The 26,680-nt window shown below is 42.2% G+C and overlaps 1 protein-coding gene across 5 annotated transcripts in view; it reads left to right on the top strand.

The window, feature by feature from the left end:
• The first annotated feature begins 2,666 nt into the window (after positions 1-2,666).
• Positions 2,667-26,680, top strand: part of MYLK4 (myosin light chain kinase family member 4) — an 83,999-nt gene continuing 59,985 nt past the window's right edge. For 3 of the 5 annotated variants that reach the window (XR_013966992.1, XR_013966993.1, XM_080806113.1), the window contains exons 1-2: positions 2,669-2,851; positions 4,174-4,444. Coding sequence is in view for 2 of the 5 variants with exons in the window: in XM_080806113.1 (XP_080662239.1) it covers positions 2,835-2,851; positions 4,174-4,444 (288 nt within the window). In the remaining 3 variants the exon portion in view is untranslated. Of the gene's footprint in view, positions 2,852-4,173; positions 4,445-8,351; positions 8,558-26,680 lie in introns of those variants that run through there. The other 2 variants (XM_080806112.1, XM_080806114.1) reach the window with 2 other exon arrangements.

Raw genomic sequence — 26,680 nt, 5'->3', positions numbered from 1 at the left:
CTATGCTGTCTTTCGAAGAGCAAATTTTGAATTTCTGTAAAGTGCAATTTATCAGTTTTTGCCTTTATGGCTCATTTTAGTGGTGATTTTTGAAAGGAAGAAAATTCAATAGTTACGTGGATATCAGGGATGTCTTTCATTTGCATTTTGGTATTTGTGAAGATTGCTCCACTTTTGTGAATAAATGTTCAAGAGGCTTGCTGTTCTGGAAACATTCAGAATGCTGTATCCAAATAGAAATTATAAGCACTATCCAGCTTTGTTTGAATACCAACCAGCACACAGTCATTGGCAATCCATGCTTTATATGGCTTTTTTGACATTACAGTCTCTTGTTAATTAGTGAAAATGTCCCCTGAAATGAATTGCAATTCCCATGGCTTTGTGGAATGTGGTTTTTCTGAGGGTAGTACTTTTTTTTTTTTAAAAAAAGGATTTGTATCTCCATAATATCAGGGATAGCCAGGAAAAATATCACCGAGTCTGTTTATAGCCTCATTGTCAACTTTTCCAAGCATAGGAGCATCTTTAAGACATTCCAATTATTTTTTGGGTATGGACTTAGGATGCTGAGGCTATGCAGACAGATCATAATGGACATGCATATGTTACATGGTTTTTTGTTTTGTTTTGTTTTTTGGTGGTCAAGTATTGTACCAGGCTGCTTGTCCTCTGTGCTATCAGAAGCTGGAAATAATATGACATAGCAGGAACTGGACTCTCATCTAATTTTAGAAGACAAGTAGCATAGATTGCTTTAATTGAGTTTTCCTTTTTTATGATAAATAGACATAATTTAAAAGCTTCTCTCTAGTTATTAATCAACAAATATCTATCAAATACATATTGTGCATAGAACTATCTACATGTGATGACTTCCAAATTTCTATCTCCAATCTGGACTTCTTCCCTGAAGTCGAGATTTCCATTTCACAACCTATTCAACTTAAATGTCCAGTGGACCTGTCAAAAGCTGAGCTCCTGATCATCCACCCCCAAAATTGTCCCCCCTGCCATGCCCTTCTCCATCTTAGTTAATGTCTACTCTGACCTTCAAATGCTCAGGAAAAAAATTGAAAAGTCTTCCTTGTCTATCATCTTCCTTTCACACCCCAGATCCAATCCATCACAAATTCTGGTGGCTTTAAATGGAATGAAAATCCCTAGATGAGATTCTGACACAGAAAAGGGACATTAGGGAAAACCTCATTAACTCTGAATGAAACATGCAGTTTCATATCGGCATTGGTTCATTAACTGTGACAGGTGTCGGATGTTAACAATAGGGGAAATTGGGTGTACAAGAGGGCATTTGGAATCTCTCCGTGCTATCTTTTCACTTTTCACTTTTTCTGTACATCTCAAACTACCCTAAAATAAAACAACTTATTAAAAGAAAAAGCATAGGAGCAGATCTTGCTGTTTTCTTGTTCATTGGAGCCTGTACCTGGTTTGCTGGACTGAGGGGATGGAAGATCTGATCCTATATGGATGGTCTGGATGGAAGTTATGGTCAAATCAGCAGAAGGCCATACATGCTGCCTTTGGGCAGGGGATTTGTCATTTTATCACTTTGTCACTTTTTTCACGATTTAACTAGTCCAAGCAAAATTGTTAACCTCAAATTAGTTCACTCTTTTTGCAACAATTTTGTTAAATAATTTACTTTTAGCAAATACCTAGTTTTGTTTAGTTACTCCCCCTAAAGAGCAAAGTTCTCTAATCCTAGAAAAACACCTAAAGTTTTCCTTTTTAAAGGTCTTGCTACAATTCCTTATATGCTACTCAAAATGGAAATGTATTTTTATATTATATGGAGCACAATGATCTGAGTTAAGAATAAGAACTTTTTTTCTTTTGGAAAAACAAGAGAACTCTAGAGGCTGGTGTTGGTGTGGGGAGTGCAGGGGTCAGCTAAGGCTCCAAAGAGGAAGATAATTTCTGGGTCTTGAAGAATTGTACGATTGTCTGTATTAGGAGCTCAAGTAGTCGAGGTTTTATGCCACTTAACTAAATCCAGGGATACACTCCTGTTAAGATCATGTAGGTGGGTTGTTTGCATTAGATTCCCTTTTCTTGACCTGTGCCAGACATTGGGAGGAAAGTCACAGTGTTTTTTGTAAGGAGAGTTTATGAAAATTCATTCTTGTTTTTGCAACTCTGTGGATACCTAAATAGTTGACCTTTCCTAGAGCTGGAAACAGTTGGAGATATGGCAAATCAATTTAAGGACTGAGAAAACCAAAACTTGCTGTGTTTTCAAAAGATCCCTCACATTCTAGTTATGTATGTTCTACATGCCACATGGGCAAACAAAGGTGGCTGTGGGATTCCCACACCCAGAATCCGCTTGGCTGGGAATGAGCACTTAAATCATCATGAGTCTAAAAGGGGCAGGAGAACAGGGCATCTGATCGCCAAAGGCAAATGGTCCTTGGTAATTCTGAGAGTATTGCCACACTGATGAGAAGAAAAGGTGAAGGTGATATTTCATCCACTGTTCCCAGTACATCCTCTCCTTACCTGACCTCTGAAATGGAGCCACTGGCCTTGAAAAGCCTGGTGTCTAAAATTAATGTTCTTCCCTTTCTGACTAAGAAGGCAACAGCTGAGCAACATGAGATCAAGGACCATATTAGTTTAAACAGGGGCTCAAAGTGGCATTTGAGAGAGGATACTTCCTTTCAGAGAGGACATTTGTCTTTTCAGAAGACTTATACCAACTGAGAGTAAAGACTTTTACCAGGGAATTGCATAGTCATCTTGAACTCTGCAAAACTTCCTTTTATCTGCCGGAAATTATACTCTGCACTTGGAGTGGTCCAAACCCTAGGATGTCCTCCTATACATGGTAATTACCGTATTTTAAATAATTGTTATAACCTCTTGCATCTCCTCTTTCTATATTGCCTTAAACAACAGGTTGTACCAAACTCCAGGTAGAGCTTAACACTTATTATTTCTTTGCAAAATTATTATATCTTGGACCTGTTTTCTTTTTAATATGTTAATTTTTATGTGGCTTCCTAATCTAACCTGAGTACCATCTGCAGCTACATATTGTATATAAGTCTTAGTTTGCCTTAGAAATAGCCATGCATCTGCCTCCTTATTTTAATAATGATTTTTTTCAGGGCAATTTGAAGGAATGCTAGTATTGATCTATAATGTATCGTAGAGAACTCTGGTTGGTACTACTTACATTTCAGAGTGTTTGAAGTAAGGTCTTTGTGTCTAAGAAGAATTTCACAGAGCATTGGATTTTTAATAATTTGGAACTCAAGGTATATATGAATTTTCCTATCTGAGTTCAGAGAATGAAAAATGAAGTTTTGTGGAAATAATTGAAGGTGATTTTAAATTTGAGAAAAAGCTGGAAGTAATTTTCAGAAAACGTCCAGCAGGGGGCCTCAGCAGTCAGCGGTGAGAACCCGCCACAAATTCCAACCAATCTCTCCCCAAACCCCCATACCATCAAGTATGTGGACACATACTGTGTGTAGATCTTTAGTATCAGAGCGGTATTATGTGTATTACTTAATTTGTAATGAAAGTATTTCAAGGAAAGCACAACGAGTTGCACTCCTTGATACCTAGCAGTAAATGACAATGTGAAGAAAACTATCTGGGTATCTTATCTGTGTGAGAAGCCTGTAAGGAAACTTCATTTTTAAAATAAGCATTTCTGGTGTAAGCAGAGAAGAGCTCTGGAATTGAGACATCTGGTGGAGATCACTCCCCAGATGGACAAAATTCCCCCAGGGAAAGGATGAGAGACCCCCTCACACAGGAAGGAGCCCTTCCCACTGGAATGGGAGGAGTGAAATCTGCAATCCCAGTTAACCCCAACGAAATTTTATATTCTATATTTAAATTGGCCACTTGATATAAATCTTATTTTATACAATGAGGGACACAGTCACCCAGGGAAACTGAAGGTTGCCTTTTACTGTTCGCTTTTGTAGGAAAAGGTGGGGAAAAAAAATCTTTTTTTTCTTTCAAAGTTCCAGCATTTGAAACTTGATATCAACATTGGCATTTCTCTTCCTAATTTTGGATCTTCTTTACAGTTTAAATAGAAGGGACTTCAAAATTCTCACTGGTCATTTTCTTCAAAAGTCAAATATGTGAGTAAGTGATGAGAATTTTGTTTCCTTTCTTTTTTTTTAACAGTCAAGAGGAAGGCACCCTCAAAGCTCATGATTGCGTCTTAATTTACAAATCAGAGACAGAGGGAGATGAAAACCACACTCCAGACAGTAACTTAATCGGACTCACCACCAAGATGTTAAAAGTGAAGAGGCTGGAAGAAATCAACACATGTTATAACAGTAACAAACTGGAGAAAATGGCCTTCTTCCACTGCATGGAAAAGGTTGAGAAAGTGAAATGTTTTCTGGAAGAAAGTTCTAGTGAACAGGACTCAAGATCTGGAAAGAATGAGGTAATTATGTGGTAATTTAGTCTTGTAAAATGTATCAGTTCTACTTTATCTATTTTTACGTGAATCAGTAAATGTAGCCACTTAACAGACTCGTCAAATTCTATTTTTGTCGCTTGTGTGAAGAATTAAGAAACTTTTACGGTTAAGACATTTTTCGTTGTGTTTCTCTGAGGATTACGTGTTGTAGATTATACACCTGAGTTTGGTACGTAGATGCCTTTGAATGTGCATCTCTACCAGCAGGCTTCTCTTCATTGTGGTTAGTGGCTTAGACGTTATGAATGGGAACTTCTGGAAACACACATTTCTTGAGCAGGATCATTTACAAGGATGGATCTGGGTGTGAAATTCAGAGAAGCACTATGAGGGGCACAATTGCTCTGCAGAAGAGTTTCTAATTTTCTCAAGACTTTGAGTTCCTCACAGCGTGGGTGGCATAACTGTTGACAGTGACAGTCAGTGACGGGGACAAGCAAACCTTCCCTGAAGGCTATGCCTGGGTCCTCAGTTGTCCACAATGAGGTCCTGAGCCTGATTCTGACTACTTGATCTTTGGCAAGTTCCTAACCTCAGTCAAGATGCTGCCGCATCAGAATAATGGGTTGATGACTGTTGAGGAAGCTAAGTGTGATAATGTATATAAAGCACTTAGCACAGTATCTGTCATCATGATAAGTGTTTGAGAAATGTCATCCAGCAGCAGTCTCCTCTCCTCTCTTGGCTCAGTCAATCCCACTCGTGGATCCATGGAAGTACATTTCCTGGCCCAGCGTTGGTCTCACAGCATGGTGTCTGTGCCTTCCTTCTAGCATATGCTATTGTTTTGAACGTCTGTCATCTTTCTCTCAACAGTGCTCTTCAAGGTCAAGACCTTGAATCATTCGTGCTTGGACTCTCCTGGTAACTAGCACAGAAGAGGTCCCCAAAATGTCTGTGGAATGAACAGATCTGTAGAAGTGAATTCTGCATTCTGGCTGAAGGCTAGGAATGAGTATTTTAGAAGATCAGAACAGGTGATTCTTACTAGGTAGGATTGGGAAACATCCTTTGTCCAACTACTGTTCTGAAGAGCGCTATTCAGATAGGGAGGGCATTTCTAACTGCGCCACGGACAATGAAACAGGGCTCTTAAGTAACTAGGGCAGAAGAGTCTTCTCACTGTCAGTGAGTATGGAATGATAAAACGTGCTGGAGAAAAGAAATGAGTTGGGTTGAAACTTAGGTCTCTTGAGAAAAGAAATTTCCACAGACTAAATGGAAGTCCCATATGAAGGACTTCCTCCTTAGGGCTGTTTTGATGCAAATGAATAAACAGAAGGATTCCTTTTTCTGTTCATTCATTTCTCTAGGACAGGGAAGACAAAACAATCTCATTGGATAACTTTGAAATAACCAGCTACTGGTCATAGTTTATATGAATTTGATTATTTTTCCAGTACTGTTTTTCTCTGGGTTCTGTGGTATAATTTTTAGAAGTAGGAATGATCTTTGAAGAGTGAGGTGGTGCTAAACTGGAACAGAAGAATTTTTAGGAAGAATTGTTTTCATGATAAACTGCTCCAGGATATTTGAAATCAAATGATTGGGACATTAAATATTTTGGGATATTTCTGAGGACGAGACTCAGAATGCTGCTCCTCAGAAAGGAGTGTCCTTCGCACTTGGTCTGATGTCCCACGTCTAACCCGGGCCTCCTGGCCTCGATCCTGCAGTCGACGCCACGCGGGAGGTGGAAAGGAGTGGCTGGAAGCTCCATAGGTCCCATTCAGCTTCTTCTTTGTAAGTGGCGAAGGGCCCAGAGATGTCAGCAATAAATTTCCCTGTCTCTCTCTCTCTCTCTCTCTCTCTCTGGCCCTCTGGCAGATGGATGGAACATGAAGGGGAGACACAGAGCTCTTCTTTCTGTGGCTGCCAAGGTCATAGTCCTGGAGGCCCTGGATGGCCCAGTCAGCGGGTGCCAGGATAGGCAGCGGGCCCTGGCCATGGGTGGGTGGAGAAGGGCACGCCAGCTGCTCAGATGTCTGCAGGTCTGCAGACAGAGCTACACTGACATGTCTCCATCTTCTGCAGGGGCCACAGTAAATCTTTACAATATCAGTCGTCACTCTCCAGGGATGGTCTAAAAAAAAAAAAAAAAAATGCTTGCCATAATGTACCGTAAGTGAAGAAAATTTATTCTCCTTTCTCTTTTTATTCCTTCTCTTTTTGAGAAGATTAGCATTGCTAATCACAGTAGAAAATGTCACTGTGATGCACTGGAAATAATTTACTCTGAATTTCGAATATTCTAGTGATGTGGAAGCTTTGTTTGGAAGGCGTGAAGCACAATTTCTTTCTAGAAAGGTCTTTGCTCCCTAGTCCAGGCTGGTTACGCTCAGATTCCTTTTTTCCCCCCCCTTATTTTAACCAAGTTTTTCTATTTCACTTACTTTTCCTCCACTAGATTAATTTTAACTATCTTCTTTCTTTTCCTCTACTTTACTTTTTGTTGAATTCGTTAAATGCCACATATTCTACTTTTCTCCTGTGGTTTGCTCCCTTTCTTTTTCTACTTCCCTTCTAATTCTGTTTTCTAGTGACTTTTCTCATTGCATTATATTCTAGAGGGTGGTTCAAAATCACCTAAATAATGCAAAACTTTTAAAAAGCTTATAGCAGAGATGCCATAATAAACAGTCTAAACCTACATAATATGGTGTTGAAATGAAGTAAAACACAAAAAAATTAATCTGCTCCATACAAGGGATGAGCTTACTAGCGACTGTTATATTATATTATATGATACTATTAACTCGTAGATGGTAAATGACTCTCAATTGTAATTAGTATCATTTTTATAGAATCAAGTCCAAGTTTTCTTCTTTGGTTAGTTCCTTATTACCTATATGAATAGCCCCTTGCTATACTTCTCTTAGATATAATTTACTGTTTAATACACACACTTCTCTTAGAAATAATTTACTGTTTAATACACACACACACACACACACACACACACGTGCATGCACACACTTGTTTAATAAAAGACAAAAGGGCCAGACAAGGAGGGTTCTACTCTCCCAATTGGTTCTGTCTGCCTCCCTTTGCCTACTCCCGCTTATGAAACATACATCTACTTTCCATGCCCAAGGTTATCTATGTTTCCCTCCTTGTCCTTTGCTCTCCCTCCCACCCACCGCCCTTCTGTAGAACCCCGTTCCCATCCTCCATCTGAAAGGCACGGTCCCAACCAGGGGGGTGAGGCAGAGCTGTGGGGGTAGAAATAAGGATGACTCTACCAGAGGCAGACTCTTAAATGCCTGCTACAAAGGCTCCAAAGGCCAAACAAAAAATATTTATCGACAGGATGTGAATAGCACTGAGTGGGTTGGAGCAAAGCGTGGAGCTCCCTATTTTGATTGCAGTTGGTGTGCTTAATAGCAGATGGCATTTCCTGACTAACCACTGTGAAATTGTACCACCAGCGGTGCTCAGAGTGACTGACTTTTATGTCAAAATACCACGGCCGAGGGCGGGCGTTTTGTGATTTTTAAAATTGCATTTCCCCACCCGCATCTCTTGGCTCCTTTGCTCCGAAGGGCGGGAGAACGCTCCCTGGCGGTGACCCAGCCAGAGAGCCAGAGGCCCGTTTCTGTGGTGCTAATCGTCCTTGAACTGGGGACAAGTGCACTGGAGTCGGTGTCCCTTGTCACCGGCGGGTCTGTCGCTGCCCCTACACCTGTTCCAGATCTGTCATACAGGCCATCCTATTTTTCCTTTTAAAGAGACAGATTGTCTGTTGATCGTGTAGCTGGAAACACAGATCGCAGGACCCCGCGGGAACCCTCTGCCATTGGGCAACGCCTGCTCCTCGGAAGCGGGCGTGTAAACAAGCGTGCGCTTGGGAACGTGCTCGTCGTGCTAGATCAGGTGAGGGAAGGAGCATATAAGCCGGGTGGCTTCCCCTGAGAAGTCCATTCTCGCTCCCCGAGAATGGACTTAGCGCTTAGAAGAAAAGGCATCTGGATTGTAGGTAGCGCGTGCCTTATCTCGTCTTCCCTACTCTGGCGTGTGTTCCAGTCCGTGATGACACGGGGAGGTCCCAGACAGGCTCCTGCTCTGGAGGACACGCAGGTAGTAACATCGCTTTTAACTAAGACAGAGTCATTTTACTGTTCTATTTACTGTGCTATTTCCAACCAGGGAGCGGTGCTTGCCAAAGGAGACGGAATGCATGCCCCGTCTTAATCCTTGCCTAAGACTACGGCCTGAGGAGGGGTTGGGATAATAATAGTGGCATGTGGCACATTTCAACATTCCACACACTTGCACCAACTTTCGGGGAACCTCAAAGCAGCCGTTCCTGATGCATGTTAACGTCGGTGAGCTATTTTTGTTTTCAGAGCTAAATAATGTCAACGGCTCTCCACTCCCCTACTACGCATATGACTTAATTATGAAAATAAAAAGACACGAGAGCAAAACTTCCGTCCCCCTTATCACATCTATGGTGAAAGCAGCACGTGAAGGGTGGCCACCTCCCCTGGGGGAGGCCCATGGGGGAGCCAGCTTGCCCAGCCTAGATGCTCTTTCTTTGGAACCGTTGCCAGATAATGCCTTTCACGTGACGCTGCCGCTATTCCAAGAATGGAATTCAGTCAGGAGAATAGCCCAATTCTGAAAGAAGAGAAATAATTCAGATTCTAAGGATTTTAGCACCTCCCAAGAGAGGGTATTTGCGTCTGGGAAAACAGCTCTTTCCACAAATTTAATTCTTTTATCAATTAGCATAAGATATATTATTTTAATGACAGTAGAAAACTTTGGAAGAGACTACAGAAACAAGCCTGGTTCCCAGGAAGGGGATGTACAGCAGTGTCCCTCCACTTTGCCTGATCACCATCTACTCTCCGTACAGAGCTTTTAGGTTTTTCTCCCCCTAGTGAAACCCCTCCCATTAAATCTTTTTTAAAAAAAAGTATTTTGTTTATTTATTTGACAGAGAGAGAGAGATCACAAATAGGCAGAAAGGCAGGCAGGGAGTGGGGGTGGGGGGAAGCAGGCTCCCCACTGAGCAGAGATCCTGATGCGGGGCTCAATCCCAGGACCCCGAGATCATGACCTGGGTTGAAGGCAGAGGCTTAACCCACTGAGCCACCCAGGAGCCCCCCTCCCATGAAATCTTAACACCACGGATATACAGTATACCTGCTTACGTATTACAGGTATGTCTGTGCTTTATACTTAAAAGGAATACTTTTCTTCCACCCCTCCTAAAGAAACAATTTTACCCCCTTGGGGGGTGATACTGTCCTTGTTGAGAATGCATGATTTATAGTTAAAAAAAATTTCTCCAGGGGAGTTGGGCATATATCCTTGTCCCTATACCTGCATGTAGATGGCTTTTTTATATTTATTCAAAAAGGAACTGCCCCCTCAGCATCCTGATGGTGTTGGAGGACTGAGAGCTCCGGGCATTGGACTTTCATAATGCTCCCTTTCCAGGGGACCCTGACACAATCAATATTTCGGGGACCGTTAAGTTCACTTTCAGAGGAATTGCCAAACCTTGGAATGGTTTATTATCTGATCTATCTTTGTTGAGGACAAGGTAAAAGAGACAGGAGAAAGATAGATAGGCAGGAACAGACTTTTTTTTTTTTTTTTTTTTTAGTGAGATCATAAAACATTCTAAGTCTCTTTGGGCCTGACCTAGTGTCACCGTTAGGTCTGTGTTTTCAGACTTGGTCAGTGTTGTCCAAGCATTACTCATTTTTGGCTTGCTTAACAGATCTCCTATGGGAAATACCATGAGGGTTTTCATCTTCTATATGGAAAAAAATGAGTTATTCACCCAAGCTCTCAGAATGTAGCCTTCATACTATTTCCCAATGACAAGGTCAGCAAGATATATGCGCTAATTGGGAATGTTGTGGGAATGTGTTTCAAGAAGTTTTTGCAACTTTTTAGCTGTAATGAAAATGTCTCTTAAGTTAGATTTTTATAACATATCTTATTGCTTTTCTCCCCCCACTGCTAATGGTTATTTAGAAATGTGGACAACTTATTGTCTTAGAAATATCTGCAAGCACAGAAATTTTAGGAACTGCCTTTTCCAAAGGCATCAGGAGATCATACTTGTGATATTAGTGTACTCTGTATCCATAGAACATAAAACATAGCATTGGCATACAGGTATAGGGATATCCATAGAACATAAAAGAGTTGAAAGATTTTTCCAATACATTGGGTACAAATTCTTGCCTATGTAAAGCTCTGGATATCCTAGACCAAACACACTGAGGAGTCATATTGTTTGTGTCATTTCAGGTTCTCAGAATAATTAAAATTATGAGAGTTTGATGTTATTGGGTGTAATATGAGAAAAAATCTTATTTTCTTTAAAAGTTAAAACTATAAAAAATATAAATATTGCAAATCAAGTCTTTGCTCTTAAGTAAGAACATGCTTAACATACTTGATAATGAAATTCACCTCAAACATTAGAGTTGTGAAAGCATGTTGAGCTGTTAGGGTTTCTCAGACTTCAGGTTTTCAGTCCACCTTCATGGGTTTTGCTGTATCTGCAAACTACTTGAACCCCTATCGATTACCATTTTCACATATCAAGTCATTTAAAAAATTTTAGTGAAAGCAACAATAGAGTGAAATCATGGTTTTGATATGTTTATTCTAGATTTTCAAAGACACAGTAACACACACACATACACTTTTAAAAATGGTTTATTAGTGTACAATCTAAAATTACCCCAAATCCCTAATGATGAGGTGATCCCACCTTAGCCTCTGGACCCTCAGGAGGCTAGTTCCAGTTTTTTGCCCTGTGCTACTTGGTACTTTCAAATCTATTTCTCATTTTCTGCTCACTGTGTAGCGACAATAACAAAGACCAGGGAAACTGGTGATGAGCAGACAGCCTTGGAGAGAAGAGAAATTCAAAGTGTTCCTTCAAGATCATGGGTACACAGAAAACTGGTAATAGGTAAAGTCTACATGGCGCTTCTTACATGCCTAGACCCGTGTTCTCCCCATTGTCTCTTTTTAGGTCCCCTCAGAAGGCAGAGCTGAGACAAAAGCATGTGGGTAGATGGTTTGTTTTTGGAATTGACTTCAACAAGTATGAGTAGGGGCCTGGGGAGTGTGAAGTAGAGAAGGAAAGAGGCCCCAACAAGCTCACATTGCGAGGCTCACCACTGCTGTGTAGGATGACCTCAGAGCCGTCCACCCAGAGGACTGAGGCGGGCAACAGTGATGCATTGGGTCATCGCCACTCGTCAAGAGTTGTCCCATGGGGTATCTAATCCCCTGGCCCTTTCAGTTGCGTATAGGTGACTGTCGGTTCCCAGGGGCGTCCCATGCACTTCAACCTCATTTGCAACTTTGACTCCAGGAAGAGCGTCTGATTTGCTAGTCCCTTGATTTGGTAGGAATAACGTGCTCATTTGGATCCCAGCACAAACCTGCAGCATAATCCATGGCTCATGGCCTTCGTCCACTCGGGGGTTCTGAGGAGCCCAGGTTAGTGTGGCATTTCCATAACAAATGGGACACTAAAGACCTGTGCTCTAGCAAGGAAGCTGTGACTCAGAGATTAGGGACGTAGACACATAGGAGCCTTGGTGGTCAGCTCATCCAAATCCTTCTTTGAAGGGGGGACTCAAAGCCCAAGAGAAGTAAACTTGTCTTGACCAAGATTCATTACATGGAGGGACTATTCTCAGCTAAAATCAGAATTCCCATCCCAACCATGTTTTCCAAGTCGCTCTTTACAAAAAACAAAAATTTCATTAGAGTCAGACTTTTTCACGGAAGGAGTGGGCAGCGCTTTGCATGGTGGCTGTGAAGGCTCGGTGTTGGTCATGTCCCATGTGAACACAGTGCCACAGGTATCCTGGGCAGGTGCTGGCTCGGCCGGCCTGGAGCAGGACAGCTTTTCGAGTCCTGCAGGCCTGCCTCGAAGGATGGCTGGCCATCATCCAGGCCCGCTGGCATCTTGCCTTGGCGCCACCTCTTTCTAGGCAGGAGCATCCTGTGTCTTAACTTTCCCGTGCCTCAGGCTCTTCCTCTCTGAACAGTTCCCACAAGGCTTCAACTCAGGAGGTGGGCACCTGAGCAGCAAGGTGCCCAGCTGGAAGGCTCCGGTGGTGAGAGAGCAGGGTGAATGCTGCTGTCAGTGGCGGGATGTCAAGAAATTCTAAAGCAAGGTAGTGACCTGGCTGGAATGAGGGGCGTGTGAGCCCAGCCTCTCGTTTGTCTACCTGATCTTTAGCTTTTAGCATTGGCATTCCAGATGTAAGCAGTGAACAAGGTTGTAAGCTTTCCCTGTTCTATTTATTATATGGTTTGGGGCTTATCTGAACTAATGGGGGTGAGGGGTAAGTATAAAAATGAATTACAGAGACAAGATTTTAACTCATAAGTGTATTTTTTTCTTGTGTCCTTGAGAAATGACTTTACCTTGTGTGCAATATAAGTGTTTTATAATAGCATTTCCCCACATCCAGCCATATGGATTTTTAAAAAAAAAAATTTATTTATTTGAGAGAGAGAGAGAGCAGGGGGAGGGGCAAGGGGAGATGGAGAGAGAGAGAGAGAGAGAGAGAGAATCTCAAGCAGATTCCCTATTGAGCAGGGAGCCCCATGCGGGACTTGATCTCATGACCCTGAGATCAGATCAAGAGTCAGATGCTTAACCGACTGAGTGACCCAGGAGCCCCCAGCCGTACAATCCTACATGGACTTTTGCTCTGCTATTTCTGGAATGCCTAGTGCAGGTATACCCATAGAGTTTTTAACTGCAGAGTTTCGATGGGGCATAATAATCAACTTCTGACAAGCATTGTGCTATCTCTCTATTCCAGAGTATCTGCCATTTCAGGGGTCCCCTTCTAGCTTGGACATCTTTGCTTTTAGCATATATTTGGTCTAGAGGATGGTTTCTGATTCTGAGCTCCCTTGGACACTGGAGGATAAGAGAAGAGGAACTAGCAGGAGCTGAATATTTTATCTGGAGCTTCTAAGTCTCCTAGAATCTGCCAGAGGCCTTTGCACGTCCCTGAGTCACTCATGTCCCTTCAGTTCTCTGGAGAGGGCTTCAGATAATATCATAGTACGGCCTCAGAAAGTGCTCATCACCCATTCCAGCCTAAACCCTAAGGAAGGTCTTAGCAACCCTTGGTATTTTCCCAAATTGTCCAAGAAAGAGAAACAGGGGGATGGAACAGGCAAGGGGAACTCATGATGAATCTTACCTTGTTCAGCACTGTCTTTCACTGGGACATCGTCTGCTAGGCCAGCAGTTCTCCAAGGGAAATCCCTGGACCCCCTGGGGTACCCTAAGGCCCTTTGGAGGTCCGAAAGTTCAAAACTCTTTTCATAATCATTCAAATTATTGACCTTTTGCACTGCACTGACATTTGTCCTGATGATGAACAGGCAATGATGGGTAAACTCCTAGCTCCTCAGCACAAAATACGGTAGTGGGACCAAAGTGTCCTAGTAATCATAGCATTATCCACCACCAGATGCTCAAAGTTTTTGTTCTGTTTTGTTTTGAAAGAGCCAGTCTTCCTTAAAACTGTACTTGATGAAACAGGAATGTAAATGTAGTTAATCAGCCTGTATCAAAAGTCATTTAGATCTTTGTGTCCATATTCTATATTAATCTACTCAATAAAGAATTACTGAGTTTCTACTGCATGAAGACGCACCGTTGATTCTGCTGGAACTGTCCCATAGTCGTTGCAGGATACGACTCTGGTTTGGAGTGTGGATACCTTAAACCCAAAGACACAAGCAATTTCACATATTGGTGCCCACTGATGGCGTCAAAAAGAGGCAGAATCTGATGAAACAAGATTATTTATTTAAAGGGTAAACACAGGATAAGCATTTAGGTAGAAAATGGCTCTTTTCTATTCAGTCTGAGTTCCCTGTTTTAGAGACGTTTTATGTTAGGATCTTCCTTTAGACCCCTTGGCAATCGGTAGTTATTTAGAAATTTAATTTAATTTTCTTCCCAACCTTCCAGAATAAGCATGTTGAATTAATACGATAATATAGGTAAGTTTCTGAATTCTTAAGGCTGTGTTTGCATTTGCCTTCTAGGATTTATGCTTTAAGTTGGGTCTGTTTATTTATTTACTTATTTTATTTAACAAGCACGTAAGTGGCCCTCATTGTGTTCCAGACCCTGTTCTAAGCAATTTACAAATAAGAACTCACTTAAACCTTGTAGGCACTACCTGATTGGCTCCATGGGTTACACTAATGATTGCTAACACTTATGTTTATTGTGTCCCAGGCACCTGTTAAGAATTTTCATAGAGCGTCTCAGTTAATCCTCAGTGGTCCAGTGCATTTGTATAATTATTACATCTATTTTATAGATAATTGAGGCTTAATGACATCAGGCACTTGCCCAGAGTTATAACGCTATATATCATGATATCTGCTGAATGTGTTAGCTTGCCCAATAACACGAAAAGGAAAATTACATTTATTTGAAGAAAATTTAACTGGAATTTATTTTTTTTAATTAAATGTGAAGTATTTGAAAACAAATGGTCTCTGATGAATTTTCCAAGGACAGTTTGTATTATCTTCACATTATCTGAAATGTAGCTTCCATTTGGTGAATAGCTTGCTTGTTTGTTCTATTTCTCTATGCAAACAGAGCCAGAGCCGCTAGGTTGAAAGCGGTCCAGTTTCTTTGGCTTGACAAAGTGAGGCTCTGTTCTGGAAATGTGATGTAACAGTGACCTCTAGTGGGGAGAAGTTGCAAAAGTTAACTGTGGCTGGGCAGTGACGTCACATCACTTTAGGCTAATCCTTATTGTAGGGACTGTGTGTCTTGTGGCTGCAGCCATCAGCAGGTGTTATTCCATGAACACAGCAGAAGCCAGGTGAGAATACATTGGAACTAATGCTTCTCTCAAACATATGATAAAGCTGGAAAATGATAAGCCAAATCAACTTATTTTATTGTAAAAATACAGTACATCACATACAAAATACGTGTTAATTGGCTGTTTACATGGTTGGTAAGGCTTCTGGTTAACAGGAAGCTGTTGGTAGTTAAGTTTTGGGGGAGTCAAAAGTTATATGTGGATTTTCAACCATGCAGTTCAAGGGTCCACTGTGTTTGACACAGAGAAGGATTTAGTAACGTCGGCTTGATAGAACATGAGAGAAGGAAGAGGCCATTTATTTTATTGGACACATGTTACTGAACATGCCACAGGACCAGGCAATGGGTGGCTCATAACGCCTGACACAGAAACAGTTAACAAAGATTTATGAACTCCCAAATTATAACAGTTACTATCACCGGTATGACGAAAGGCACAGGAGACTCCACTGATGTCCTGTCCAGCACCATCATCTCTTGATATTTCAAACGGTGAATGATAAGACCTGACTTACCTACCTGTTGGGTACCACAAGAGAAGTTGCACTCTCTACCTCTCGACTCCCCGACCGTGTTCCCTGAGAACCACCCCTGGTCCCAAGCTCAGGAGGGCACACACAGTTTACTAACAGAGCTGTACATTACTGGGGGATACAGGGAAGAATGGAAACTCACCAGACATAATATCTAACTCTTAAGCTTGTCCACCAGAAGATAATGACCTCTAATTGAAGTCTGTCAGTCTATTTCCAGTTATTCTATTTTCATACTGTATGTTTGTATGATCATATCATGTTATGTGGGATTATTAATATTATTTCCCAACATATAACATTGGAAATTCCTAATGCATATTACAGTATTAAAAGCTCCAAGAGGTCCTCTGTTAAAACAACAGAACCATTTTAACCAGGCACATGGGAAGCATTCAATAAATGTTAGCTGATATCTGAAACATTATGAGCATTCTACTTTATCCTAGAGCTTTCAAAATTTATCTAACCACTGAACTCTTGTTTCCTGACTCATCTACACGTCTTAGGATGCCATAGATGCACCTTGGGGAATGCTGGTTTGGAGAGATCCATTATCGACTCTGGTATCAAATAGTCCCAGATTCACATCCCCGTGGGGCCCCTTACCCCTGTGTGACCTTAGCCATTTAACCTGAATCTCTATCCCTAGTTCATCATAATGGGTGAGAATGCCCATCTTGCAGAATAATTGGGAGAGTTAAATTAGCTAATCTGTCTGTTAACAAGTGGCTTGGTGCCTAGCACAGAGATGTGACCCCCAAAATTTAATATCTGTTCCCACTTCTTCTTTTTTTTTTTTTTTTTTTTGGTCAGAGAGAGTGAGCACAGGCAGACAGAGAGGCAGGCAGAGGCAGAGGGAGAAGCAGGCTCCCTGCTGAGCAAGGAGCCCGATGTGGGACTTGATCCTAGGACCCTGGGATCATGACCCGAGCCGAAGGTAGCCCCTTAACCAACTGAGCCACCCAGGTGTCCCTGTTCCCACTTCTTTATTTTCATCATACCTTACCTCATTCTTTCTCCTCTTCTATGCCTTTTGAAATTCTTCCTGTCCTTCAAGGTTAGATTCAAATCACACCACCATTGATTCTAATCTGACATCCCACCTCACCCTGCCCACCAAATTTGCCTTGACTACGTCATTTTAAGTACACCATTTAAATAACATGTGCCATTTGTGTGGATAGTTTTTGTATCCTTTCTGGTAATAATTTTTTCACAGGTTGGGTCTCCGCTCCTAAAAAGCTGGGACTCCTTCCCTTTGGGGATCACTCCCTAGATTTCTTGTATCCTTCTTCGTAACCATGTTAGGCATGTCCATTTTCATTTGTGCTCTAGTTATTACCAACACATTTTAGGAACAATTTCATATTTTAAGTCTTTGAAGTGAAGATAATTATTAATATACTTATGTCAAATATTTAAACAAAGCAATGAGTAGAATTCCAAGTAGCAAAATATTTGGAATGATATTGATATTGGACATTTCCCTCCAAAGTTCCAAGAGGTTGTGCTTGAATAAAATTTTAATCATTTCTAGACAATCAGAATCAGTTTTGAGAGATTGGTATGATCTGATACACTCCAGCATTCTTCATTTATCCACAGATCAGTGTGTCTGCAATAAGAGAGCACCCATAGTTCTGGGTGCTTTCTGCCTCCTTCTGAAGAAGGAGGCAATCTACTTCCTCTTTCTCTCAAGTCGAAATCTGTCTATCCACTTGTACTCTGAAATGGCTCTAATAAAATTGAGTGAAAATTGTTTATAATTATATCTAAGGGACACTGCATAGATTCTGAAGCCCCTTTTGAAATTAATTATCCAATAAAGAGTAAATTAATTTGAACATAGTTTTAATTTTTTTTTGTTCCTATTATATATTCTGATCCTTAACGGTTCCTGTTTATGTGCGATGAAGATGGTCATCCGCTACAGATCAGAATCTCATAGTTCAAAGCATGGTCTGTGACTTATCAGCATCTCCTGGGAACTTGTTAGAAATACAGACTCTTAGGTCGCACCCAGATCTACTAAATAGAAATGCATTTTAATAAGGCCCCTGGATGATTCATATGCATATTAAAGTGTGAGAAGAACTAGAATATTCGTTACTCCTAGAACTGAAAAACAAAGGGCCAAAGTTTACTGCAAAATATTGCTAAAAGGAAAATACACATTTCCGACTGTACTTATGAATATATGCTTACCTAAGTAATATATTTGTATATTACATGTATACACACACATATATATTCAGGACATAAATGTATACATGTGTTTCCTCCAAGGGGTCTCTCTGACTGCCTCTTGGGAACCAGGCAATATCCTTTCTTGAACATTTTATGAGAATATTTTCCTTGATAAAATAAATATGTCTAATAATAGTTCTTTCCATAAGATTTCCCAGGCTGACAAAATACAAAGCTTGCATTCTGGCCAGTGAGATTAGCTGGGTGAGAGAACTTGTGGAGTGTCAGGAATGGCCTGCTCTCTCTGCGAGGGTCACACTGGTCCTCTCAGCGATGGGTGCGGGCATCAAGTTCCTTGCTCATATGAGAGTTTGCAGCCCTCTGATGAGACTGTGCGTCATGGAAATCCCTTGGTCTGCTCTTGCCGGCAAAGCAACAGGCGGTTTAATTGAAAGCCACGTATGTGCTGAGTAAAGGACTAATCCCTGCGATTCTATCTGGTCCCTGAATTTCTTCTTGCGCTGGTGCTTCCTAGCACGTAAGCATGAGCACGTGTGGTGTGGAGCAGCTGGACCCATCGTGTTCCACTGGCACTGGTTTTGGGATGGCTTTTGATTCAGAAGCAGCTCTCAGGGTCAAGTGGAAAGATCACTGGTGTCTGGAGTGTGTGGGTCCTTCTGGCCTTTGCCACTCACATTAGATAAGTGGCCTTGACTACGTTATGTAACTCTCCGGGAATTTGTTTATCTGGGAGGAGAAACACTGTTGGAAGGCAGCATATCTCAGACGCTCTTGAACATGGGGATCACCTAGGAGCCTTGGGGAGTGCACAGATCCCCAGCCCCCCAAGAACCACTGATGAAGAATCTCCTTGAGTGGAGCTTGGGAATCTGTGCTTCTAATCACCCTTCAGGGGATTCTTATGGGGAGTATGGTTAGCGCTGTTCTAGGGAAACCATTTGATTGACATCCTGCTCATTTCCCTTCTTCTATCCCTAAACTTTTTCATATCGGCCGATTCTGACCGGCAACTAAGAAGGTGTTGTTATGTGATTGCTGGGGTTGGTTAGACTATAAAAATATATGAAACTTTAGGGGTGTTCTGGGTGGCTCAGTGAGTTGAGCCTCTGCCTTCAGCTCAGGTCATGATCTCAGGGTCCTGGGATCAAGCCCCGCATCGGGCCCTCTGCTCAGCGGGGAGCCTGCTTCCTCCTCTCTGCCTCCCTCTCTGCCTACTTGTGATCTCTCTCTCCGTCAAATAAATAAGTAAATAAAATCTTTAAAAAAATATATGAAACTTTGAAATATCTGGCCTGAGGACTCATCATCCCTACCTCTTACTATGAAGTTAGTCTTGTGACCACTTGAATTTTCTTATCTATAGAATAAGCTGGTGATAATACATATGGATGAGGTGATTTTTGTTCTGAGTCAATGCTGTATAACTGTCAGCTGATATTATAGAACTTCTTGACCCTCCTGTTGCTTGTTTGGTTTCTGGGGATTATGGATTCATGGAAAATTGTGGGAAACTATAGTTTTTACGTATATATTTCCATTTCCACCATAACTCTTCTCTCCTTGCATCAGTTGCATCAAGACTAAAATGAGAAATGTTTTGTAGGATTAAAAATTTGGTTCTCTCATACCCAGTGAGAGAAGAGAGAGTGCTGGCTTCCTCACAGTTGTGTAGAAGATACACTGGGTAGTCAAGGTAGCCTACAAAAGAGGATTTATCCTGGATAAAACCAACAGATTAACAATAATCCGGTAAGAAGAAATATATAATACAAAGGTTTAAAGAAGATTTGAGAACCATTTTGCACGACGTGCAAGCAGGTAGGAAAGCCTGTCCCTGTCTGAATCATTATAATAAAGTAAGCCTTCTTTGAATGTATTTGAGACACTGGATGAAATCCAACCCCAGTATTCTTAGCCCTCAACATAGCCACAAATAGATTGGGAGAGCAGTTGGGGACAGAGGGTCAAGGAAGGTTTTCAATGAAAGAATGTTTGGGAGGAACAGCCAAGGTCAGGCGGAGTGAAGCCTAAGCCTTCTTCAGTGTGAGGTCACTCTCAGCAGAAATGAAGCACAGTCTAGTCCCTTTGGCCCTTCTTGCAAAACTCTGTAGATTTTCAGTTTTATGGCATTGGCAATAAAGATTCCACTAACCTCCCGGAATGCTGACTCCACCTCCTCCCAAGACTCCAGCAGCTTCAGGGGTCATGACCTGGCACAGAACGGCATTCCTAGGGTCACTGCAGAGTTGACCACTAAGCTCCGTCAAGACCAAGGTCCAGCTCAGATGGATCCTGGCTGTGTGTGTGAGCCCAGGTGGGAACTACTGTCACCAGAAATGCAAGGAACTATACTGTTCGGCTCAGGCCAGCTGGAAAAGATTTATGAAATGCTTCTTAAGTGCCCAGATACCCACTAGGCTCTATAGAGGAGGCCAAAGAAATGGGATTTACAGTGCCTGTCACGATTAGCTGTTGGACCTACGTCAGTTCCTGTAGCTTGCTGAGCAGGTATTTGAAATATGGGGTTAATAACACTGCTGTCATGCGGCCTGCTATGCGGAATACATAGACACTTAGCATCCTGCCTGATACATACTGAGCACTCAGTAAATGGGAGCTCACGTTAATATTATTGTTACTGTTACTCGAGAGGCTTATCATTTAGTCGAGGTTGAAATGTCTGATTATATGAATCAGGAGGAAAACCAAGCTGGGCAAATTCAAGCATGGTCCTTGGGGACTGTAATTCTCCAAGCGCAGCTGGCAGGCGGGTCCAGGCCGACCTCCTGTGGGACAGACCCACACACTTTGGTTGTCTGGGGCTTTCTCTCCTCCCACTTGGGTTTATGCAGAAATGGAGTCACCCGCAGGACAACCTCACTACCATGTAGAAGGGAGCACTCATGGACATCTATTGTTATGATCACCCCCTCCTCGCTGCCACTTTCCCTTCTATACCAATTCCCTTAAGTCTCCAACTTCGGAGCCGAATCTCCAAGTCCTTTCGGAATAAAAGATAAACCAGATAAAACGGCCCGTGAAACTGGGATCGCGGTTTGGAGTTCATTCGTTTTGCCAGTCCTCGCTGGACACCCCCATGGGTGGATGGCGGGTGGGTGGTGAGAAGGTGTGGATGCAGCTGTGAGTGAAAGAAACCATCTCCCCTCTGTCCCCACTACCTCCCAGAGAAGTCAGGCCATTGAAAACAGGGCTGAGGGAGAAGAGAAGCCCAGAGGCTGGGGGACCGGACCTCACCTGCAGGTAACTCGCCACGGCCTCTTAGAGCACACGGTGCTTCAGTTCACCTCCGCAGATGGAACAAGAATGGACAGAGCCCGGCGGCATACAGGAGGTGCTCAATAAAGGCGGACTGAATAGGTGGACTAAAGAAGGAGGCACAGCAGAGGGAGATGGAGGGGAAGGGCTGAGTGCCCCTCCAGACCTGCCTGACCAGAGTCTGGGGAGAGAGGACCTCGTAGCTGGCTCCGGAGTGCAGATAGCAAAGGGAAGCCTGTTTCCTTGCATTTGACAGCTCTGATTTCCTGCTAATACCCCTACCATTATTTCATCGCCCCTAAAAGTCAATTCTGGCAATTCCAGGGCTCATTTCTGGGACTTCTTAGAAATGAAATTATACTTGGTGCCATTTCCCTTCCTTCTGAAATTACTATTGCTATATTTTTAGTATGTTTTAGGGGAGTAAAAAGCATTACTTACCTCTAGTTTTCCATATAACCACTTCTGATGACTACTCCTTTTAAATACTTCTTCTTTTTTTCCAGGCCATCCAGCCTGAATTAACTTTTCTTTAAGGAAAGGTCTTTCGTGGTTTATAAATTTTAATGCAAGATGCTAACTGCCAGGATATTTTTGGACCACAACCAGGGATTTAACCAGCCTCCCTTAACAGATGAAACGAGGCGAGCCTGTATGCACCTGGACACAGTGGCCCTTTCATCGTTCACTTTCAAAGTCATGACACCTCCTGGTTTTAACCTCAGGACGTCAGGAATTTTCTTTTAAAACCTGTTTCCTGGAAATAGGTCTTTGCTGTGCTAATGGGTAATTTTTCACTTCATATTTCTTAAGGTGCATAAATTCTATTTTTTTTCCTCTTACAAATAAACACACACGCGCACACATGCGCGCACGCACGCGCGCGCGCGCGCACACACACACACACACACCAGGGTATGGAGGGGCATGGTAAGAGTCTCCTCTGTATTAAATAGTACAGACCATCCCTGTCCTGGATTTTAAATATTTCATTAGCAACAAGGGATTCTTACACTGCCCTATTCATTCCCTGTTCCTCCTCGGACACTGGACTGATTATTTTGATTAAAAGTGCTGAGTAAGAGAATGTGGGCTGAAAATTAGCCTCTTAAGCAAACGCCAGAGCCTTTAACCACGTAAGGACCTGCTCCTCTGGCTATTTGGAGTTCTCGGTCCAATGCTGTAATTAAGGAAAACTGATTTTTTGAGACTTGCCCCTCTCGATGTTTCCTTAGTCTTTCTCCCCTTGTGCTGGGCAATTCTCCTGAAACAGAGTCACTCCAAGCCGGGAAAGTACCTTTGTGCAACATTTTGAAAAGTGTTCCCTCTAAGGCAGTAGATTTGCAGGAACATCCTTCTACATGTCCTATGGGCTGAAGTCTTGGTCAGCTAACATCACTTATGGGAGAAGAAAAAGGCATCTGTTCCTTAGGCTTAGCTGTGGGAACACACTGGCTTACCGTCCATTTGCCTCCTGGAGGAGCAGCCTTGTGTGGTGTGTGACCCACACACTGAATGTGCACGTCCGGCTGGAACCAGAACTTGCTCTTAGTCTGCTCTCCATTCATTCCTGTTGAACTGCTGAGAGTTCATCCTTAAGAATGTAAATAATGCATTTGCGAAAGCTTAGTGGGTTTCCTGGGAAGGCAGTGCTTTAGGGAGAAGAAAAGCTAGCATTTGCCAAATGCATCTCCATCTGGATGGAGGCAAAAAGTTGTCTTGGGCCCAGTGGTCCTGCTGGGAGAAATTGCTTGAGTAACCCTTCTGGGTTATGTAAATAAGAAAATCACAGAAACCACTGCCTCCCAGATAGGTTTCAACAGGCTCCTTTGTAGTTGGGCAAAAACTCCTCTCCCAACGGTCTTGGTGGGTGAATGCTGAAAAATGCCCCTAAGGGGGAGCTCCTAGAAGGAAACAAAATGAGACCTTCGCTTTTCTCCCTGAAGTTATTAAAACACATCTGATGAAGATGAAAGTCTCCCGTCTGGAAAGGGTCCAAGAAGGCCTAAAGAGAAACTCCCCGTGGGGGGTTCTGGCCCACTGCTGGAGGGCAGGGTTGCCAAATAAAGCTTAGGACCCCCAATGAAATCTGAATTTCACATAAACCGTGCATCATTTTTAGTGTAAGTCTGTTCATGGAATATTTGAGATGTACATATATATCCTAAAGTTACTCATTGCTTATCTGAAATTCAAATTTCTCTGGGTTTCCTGTAGTTTTATTTGCACAGCAATGGGGCATGGCTCACAAGTAAGGCTGCCTAGCATTAACTAATGCCTAGCATTAGTTTGTGCCTGGGGCTGGTTGCTAAAGCCCCAGAACCTTGGGTGTGATTGTGAACTGGAAAGCTGACAGAGGAGCTTAGCTTGAAACTCCCAAAGGCTGGGTGTTATCAAACTCTTATTTTTTTTTTTTTAAGATTTTTTATCTTTATCTGACAAAGAAAAAGCACAAGCAGGGGGAGCAGCAGAGGTAGAGGGAGAAGCAGGCTCCCCACTGGGCAGGGGCTCCATTCCAGGACCCTGAGATCATGACCTGAGCCCAAGGTGGACACTTAAGCAACTGAGCCACCCAGGTGCCCTCAAACTCTTTTATTTTTAAGCTCTTTCTTCAAACATTGCATGATTAGGTAGGTAAAAGACTGAAATGGCCCTTCCAGACAGCGTGGTGCAAACCTCTCGTTGTGTAGCAAACAGGCAGGTTTCATTGTACCCCCTTTGTCTTACCTCTGAAAAACACCTTAAAACAAATAGGAAGAAACAAAGCATGCTGCTCTGGGACAGGACGGGACAGGACGGGACGGTACTCCCTCACCCCCCGCCCCCTCGCCACTGTCTGATGCTACTTGTCAAGATTTTGTGGCACCTGGGTTACCTTTAAAAATCGAGATAGCCACTCTACAAATTACTACCCACGTTGCCTTGGATTCATTACTTCACTCTTCTGTGCCTCGGCTTACTTGTGTGTGGAATGGAAGAAAAATGAGCAAGATTGTGGTGGCTTAAATAAGAGCAGAGCCAAGCCATTGTGAAGTCCTCAGTAAATGCTAGCTAATAATAGTAATAATTACAAGAAGAAGAAGCAGAAAAAGGAGAAGAAGATAGGAACCAACGAGGCAACTCTTTTTTTTTTTTTTTAATTTCTGAGCTCTACCCCAGACCCATAAAATTAAAATCTCTGATCCTTATATTTAGGTACGACCCATAGTAATTCGTAGGTATTCTAAACTTTTGAAAACCCTGCCTTTTTTTTGTCTATGAAAGGATGCCTGTCTGTGGGCGGCTTCCCGCCTGCTTTTGGGGGAGATTGTGTCCTTGAGACTCTGAAGGAGAAGGGGACCTTTCTAGTGCCTTCCTGTCACCAGCTCGGCGGCAGCATCTTATCCTGGCATGCCCCCCACTCTTCTCAATTTCCATTTTACCCCCCAAACCCCTGTGGGGCTTCCCTGTGCCTTGTTCTTTTCTTGTGTCCAGACTCTTAGATTAATAGAATCCCAAGTTTTTGTGTTTGAGGAAGAAGATTGGATCCACTGTATTTTGTTTTAAAGAGTAGCAGCAATTGACTTCAATTTCATTAATGGAGCCAGTTCTTTAAGATTAATAAAGATTGCCAAAGAGACCAGAAAGAGCCAATTCTCCAGGCCTCGGGGGTTCCACCCATCTGCCTGTGCCTACGCTCTCTGAAACCACACAGTAGACTTGACTAGCGCCACATTTCAGGTTACAGTATCTGACACATATTTATAATTCCAAAGTATTACATACCACAAAATTGGTCTTTCCTGCTGTAAGGTAATAATCCAGTCTTAAGATATTTACATAGAAATTTGTTTCAGCTTGCGTTATCATTTGGTTAATTATATAGGAAAGAAAAGCCAAGGGTGTGAGGGCTGCTTTGGTCTGGGGTTGCTTTGAGGCACTTCTACTTTTCCTTCTGCTTTCTCATCTCTTGTAATGGCCTTACAACTCTGGGCAGGGCTTTTGTGTCTTCTAAGTTGGAGTGAGGAATTTTTTCAATGGCTGGGAGAGTGCACCAAGGATGGAATTTACTTAAGCAGACACCTAACACTGAGATCTGGTTTCATGAAAACCACTCACCTGCCTCCAAACACTTACAACTATTTCCTGGCAAACGGCTATGGCTTTGTGTGCCCAGAGCTCCTTCCTTCCTCTCACCTCCTACATCTTCTCTGCTTTTTATTACATCTGTCTGTAACTTGAAACATTGTACTTTTTTGCAATTCTATAGTTGCAGAGTCTTAGTACCATTTTTGGACTTCAACAAGCATTATATGTTTCCTAAATACGTTGGAGATGTTGATTATTTCTTAGTCTTTTTAGAAATGCCTTAGTGCCTCTCAACTCCATGAGACATTTGATAGTAGGTACAACTGATAAGGATAGAAGTCAGCCGAGAGAAAAGAGCCCAGCACCAATGGCCACTACTTGCTCCTTGGTAAACTCAATGTTAGTGTCTTTGAAGATGAGACCGGGAATGCGGACCTTGGTATATAAGAATGGACCTTCCAAACACTGAGGTCTTTCCACATTGGAACATGACTGTGAAGTCATGAGCTTGTAGCTGGACAACTATTTGTCAGGGTTTTGAATGAGACACGTTCACATGCCTCTCCAGACTGTAGGATTCGTTGATTAAAAAAAAAAAAATATATATATATATATATATATATAGAATCCTGAGATATGCTGAATTCTGATTTATATTCCCCCATATATGTGAGATTATTTTGAAAAGTGCTCTGCACGTCAAGATTTAATTCAAAAGATGCTAAGTCTAGCATCCTACTTAACTACACAATATATTTTTAATTTTATATATAGTTTTAGTAAACTTGAGTTATTTGTGTCATGAGCTTGAACTTAAAACATTATGTTTCTTAATAGAATATGAGAATTCTCCATGAGGATTTCCCTGTCAATCTTAATTATCATCAAGAAACGAACTGATTTTTCATTTGTCTGCTGCTATGCTACATGCAGTGTTTAGAAAGACTACATTGTGCTCTAATATGTTCACCCCATCATGATGAAATGGATTCCCTGAAGATCTCCAGTAAATAATGAACTGTGGAGTAGATTCAAATGTCTTGGGTTATTCCACAACTGACCATAAAGGTCTAAAGGATGAATTTCTGTAGTGTGAGTTTACTTGGCAAAAGAAGAAAAGAGGCTTTCTTCTTTCCTTTACAATTTCCCTTATGGCTCTCAGTGACCCTTCTCACTTTCGTTTCTCAGCACAGGGTGACTAAGATCTGTAGATGCCTTTCTGCTTGGCTGCTTCTCAGC

This window comes from Martes martes, assembly GCF_963455335.1.
Source record: "Martes martes genome assembly, chromosome: 6".
Taxonomy (NCBI): Eukaryota; Metazoa; Chordata; class Mammalia; order Carnivora; family Mustelidae; genus Martes; species Martes martes.
This window is presented reverse-complemented; position numbering and strand designations above follow the sequence as displayed.